This window comes from Bison bison, unplaced genomic scaffold, assembly GCF_000754665.1.
Source record: "Bison bison bison isolate TAMUID 2011002044 unplaced genomic scaffold, Bison_UMD1.0 scf7180017864254, whole genome shotgun sequence".
Taxonomy (NCBI): Eukaryota; Metazoa; Chordata; class Mammalia; order Artiodactyla; family Bovidae; genus Bison; species Bison bison.
The window spans coordinates 9,797,796-9,801,691 of NW_011494826.1; the positions used below are offsets into that span (position 1 = coordinate 9,797,796).

General features: G+C 58.9%; 2 protein-coding genes across 2 annotated transcripts in view; one reads left to right on the forward strand and one right to left on the reverse strand.

The window, feature by feature from the left end:
• Positions 1 to 1,627, reverse strand: part of DUOX2 (dual oxidase 2) — a 21,720-nt gene extending 20,093 nt beyond the window's left edge. Inside the window, exons 1-3 of the mRNA XM_010847751.1 lie at positions 707 to 1,627; positions 362 to 451; positions 15 to 105 (exon numbers count right to left, since the gene is read on the reverse strand). Of these exons, the coding sequence (XP_010846053.1) occupies positions 15 to 105; positions 362 to 451; positions 707 to 875 (350 nt within the window). The 5' untranslated portion in view covers positions 876 to 1,627. The remainder of the gene's footprint in view (positions 1 to 14; positions 106 to 361; positions 452 to 706) is intronic.
• The window catches only part of DUOXA2 (dual oxidase maturation factor 2), a 3,862-nt gene continuing 1,371 nt past the window's right edge, over positions 1,406 to 3,896 (forward strand). Inside the window, exons 1-4 of the mRNA XM_010847750.1 lie at positions 1,406 to 1,797; positions 2,888 to 2,945; positions 3,228 to 3,362; positions 3,618 to 3,831. Of these exons, the coding sequence (XP_010846052.1) occupies positions 1,651 to 1,797; positions 2,888 to 2,945; positions 3,228 to 3,362; positions 3,618 to 3,831 (554 nt within the window). The 5' untranslated portion in view covers positions 1,406 to 1,650. The remainder of the gene's footprint in view (positions 1,798 to 2,887; positions 2,946 to 3,227; positions 3,363 to 3,617; positions 3,832 to 3,896) is intronic.

Here is a 3,896-nt window from a genome sequence, read left to right on the forward strand (position 1 = left end):
TGGCGGCGTTGCTGAGTCTGCGCGGATTGGGCAGCAGCGGCTCCTCGAGAGCCTGATACACGCCGTCCGCGTAGTTGGCCGGTACAAGGCGCTGCAGTCGGGAGCCTGTGGGAAGCAGGGAGCCGGGCTCTGTCAGAACACGCCGTTCCCAACAAGCCCTTGAATCTCGCCCTATGCCTCCCTCCAACCCCCACTCCCACCGACGAGACCCCTTCTTCAGCCTTCAGGTGTGTATAGGAGCTGGCCGCGCAGGCAGCGGGCCGGCTGGCTGGCGCGCTCCCTTCCCCCCGGCTTCTCCGCGCCGGTCTCCCGTACCCCTGCCTTCCACTAGCCGTTCCCCACCCCAGGCCGCAGGACGCACCCGCAGCGCCACGCTCGTGGTGCCTCAGGTTGTTGACCCAGCCGTCATAGCGCTGCACTTCCCAGGTCAGTGAGAGTGAGTCCTGGCCACCTGTGGGTCAGAGAGTGGTCCGCTCACTGCTAGCTTTCCTGCGACCCCTGGGGGACCCGATGGCCTCGGTCCGCCAGCTGAGGGCCCCCAACCCGACCCAAGTGGAGATGCTCCCGCGGCCTCTAGGCTGCGCCGGGAAGTTTACCATCTCGCTGAGCCGCGCAGCGATCTCACCCCATTTTCCAGCCCCAGGAAGCCTCTTGCCTGCACCAATCCCTTCCTCAACTCCCAAGGGAACTAGCGCCTGGTACTTACCCGTTGGATCCAGGAGTAGAGACAGCAGAACTCCCAGGAGCACAAGTACCTCTGGCCTTGCGCGGAGCATGTTGACCCTGAGACCAGCGGGGTGGGAGGTGGTCCATGAGGAACACAGAGCCAGCCTTTCCCACCGCTGACAGTTGGCGCGAGCTGTATCCACCCCCATTTCTGGAGCGAAGCTTTTAGAAGTATCGCCAAGGACCCACACCCAGAGGGCACTTTTTTAAGGGCACAAGCCTCTCATATCCCTCAGTGAATACCTGTCCATGGACACTGAGGGATGGGAAGATCAAGTCCCAAGTACCGGTCCAACCTCCGGCTTAGGGACCCCGTCGGTCAGAAGTCTTTTTCTTGGAATCTTTGCCTCTCTGCTCTGCTTCCTGCCTCTCCCTACTTCCTCCCTTCCCCGCTCCGCAGATCCTCATTCACCCCCGGCTTCACTCTCACCCTCCTCTCTGGATCCTCTGAGGCCAGCTGTGCAGGTGTTCCACTTAGGCTAGACCAGCGCCAGATGTGAGCATCTGGACTGGGCCGCTCCCTCTTGCTAGGCGGGTGGGGCTCCTTTCATTTGCATAATGACCTCCGCCTCTTATTTGCATGATCTTTTCCCTCCGGGACCCAGCAGCGAAGTCCCGACAGCGCTCAGCGCTCGGCCCACGCTGCTATAAAAGGGGTTTCAGGTCCCATGCGACTTCCAAACGCAGAGCGAACCCTCAGAGCCCGCTCTCCCACTTACCTAACTCGATATAGGCCAATCCAGAGCGCCTGAGAGCAGTTAGCTGCTGGCTTCCTTAAAGGGGAGCAGAGACTTTCAGACTTGACTTGTCCATTGGGTCCAGTGCTCGCACGCAGGGGACAGAGTAAAGGGAAGTGGGACCTGGACTCGGAGGCCAGTGATTGCTCTCCCCGCTGGAACACACCCAGCTCAGCCGGGCTGCAGCATGACTCTGTGGAATGGTGTGCTGCCCTTCTACCCTCAGCCCCGGCATGCCGCCGGCCTCAGTGTCCCGCTACTCATCGTCATTCTCGTGTTCTTGGTCTTGGCCGCCAGCTTCCTGCTCATCTTACCTGGGATTCGTGGCCACTCGGTAAGGGGGTAGTAGAAGCTCTGGTCTGGGGGATGGAGGGCATCTTGGATAGCTTGTCTCTGGAGAACCAGGACAGGTAGGAGGGCAGCAGGGTCTTTCATGAAGAGTCAGGCTGAAGCACAATGAACCAGACAAACACAGGGGAGCACACCAGTAGTCTGGTCCAGTGTGCACCCCTTCCCAAAAACAGGGAGAGAGCCTCTGCAGGACATTCAGAGAGGACCCCCTAGCTGGAACATTCAGGAGGCTGCTGCAGAGAGTAGGTGTCCAGTCTGGTAATCTTGGGGTCAGTTCAAGGCTTCACCTGCTGCAGGGAGCTCCTCCTCTCCCCAGGCTGCACCTCCACTCCCTTTCCACCCCCTTCCTGACCTCCGGGTGATGACCTTCTGGCTAAGAGGACAGAAAACAGCAACTCAGACTGCTGTGTTTCGCCTCTGCACTTGGTTGTCGTGTGTCCCCATCCTAAAGCAATTTCTTCAAAGTTGTGGTAAACTGGGCACTTTTTCTTAGATTTCCCCCTTTCCCAGAACCTAAGTTGTGTGTTTCTCAAGGTTCCCCAGGTCTTGTGTTGGTTTTCTGGGAAACTGGCATGCCTAGTAATATCTGAGATGTAGTGTCTCACCTCCTCTACCTGGTGACCAGACCCTGAGGCCTCCCTCTCCTGAGGGAGGTGACCCCTGCCTGCCTAGCACTTCTGGACTCACTGAGCCTCACCATGGCAGTGCGCCGAGCAGGAAGCAGCACCAGGAGTAGGAACCAGATAGCCAGAGAAGAAAGGGGATGGGGGTGGTGGGAGAGCATAAGGTAGAGACAGCCCAGTGGCAGGGTGGACTGGGAAATGGGGCTAGGGAGGTAGAAACACCTGCAGCCAGAAACATTCTGCAGCCAGAATACATCAGACATGCCGATGGTTCAGAGGCACTTGCATGACTTGACTTCAGCCTTTAAAGGTCAAGAATGTAACTGGGAAAGGTGGGCAAGAGAGGGAAGTTGCAGAGGCACTAAAGGCCAGGGCAGCGTGGGGTCAAGGGAGGTCTGCGGGAATCTGGTCAGGCAGTACCCAGACCTGACCCAGTGTGTGCTCCTGCAGCGATGGTTCTGGTTGGTGAGAGTTCTTCTCAGCCTGTTCATAGGAGCAGAAATTGTGGGTGAGTGTGTCATGCAGTGGATGGGGAGAGGACCTGGGGTGAGGAAGGGGGTGACCAGAGGACGCTTGGGCAAGTGGAGAACTTCGGTTGGTTTCCCACTCCCTCTTCCCGTTCTCTTTCTAGTGCCCGGGCTTCCACCCATACCGTGTATATGGATTGGGCTCTAGACGCCCCCCACCCAACACCCGCCAACTCTGTGCACCGTTTCCCACTCACCCAATTAAACGTCCCCAGTCTTGTCCCTGACTTTTCCCCGCCCCCACCGTGTGCGTCTCCCCACAGCCGCGCACTTCAGCGCAGAATGGTCAGTCGGCAGCGTTAGCACCAAAACATCCTACAAGGCCTTCAGCGTGGAACGCGTCCGAGCCCACGTCGGTCTGCATGTGGGCCTGGAGGGCGTTAATATCACACTCACAGGTGAGGGGGCTGCGGCTATGTGAGCTCCTGGGGTTGGCAGACAGACACCATGGGTCGGGGGAGGATGGCAGGAGCAGCTGGGGGACCTGTGAGGACAGATTCCACAAGTTCAAATAGCTTCTGGCCCTCACTGATTTGTGTTTTCCTCAACCGCTGCCAAACCCATTTCTCTCGGAGTCTCACTTTCCCAACTGAATCCGCTTAGTCGCCGGGTCCTAGCTGTACGCAGCCGGGTGACCTCGCCGCCATCCGCAGGGAACCCAGTGCAGCAGCTGAACGAGACCATCGACTACAATGAGCAGTTCATCTGGCGGTTTGGCCAAAACTATGCAGGGGCGTACGCGGAGGCCCTGGAGAGGGGGCTGCCGTACCCGATTCTCTATCTGGCGGAGAAGTTCCCTCCGAGCAGCCCCTGTGGGGTTTACCGCCAATACCGCCTGGCGGGACACTACGCCTCGGCCACTCTATGGTGAGAAGACACTGCGTCTGTGTGTTTGTATGTGGCAGAGGTGGGGGTGGGGTGGCGTGGGGTGG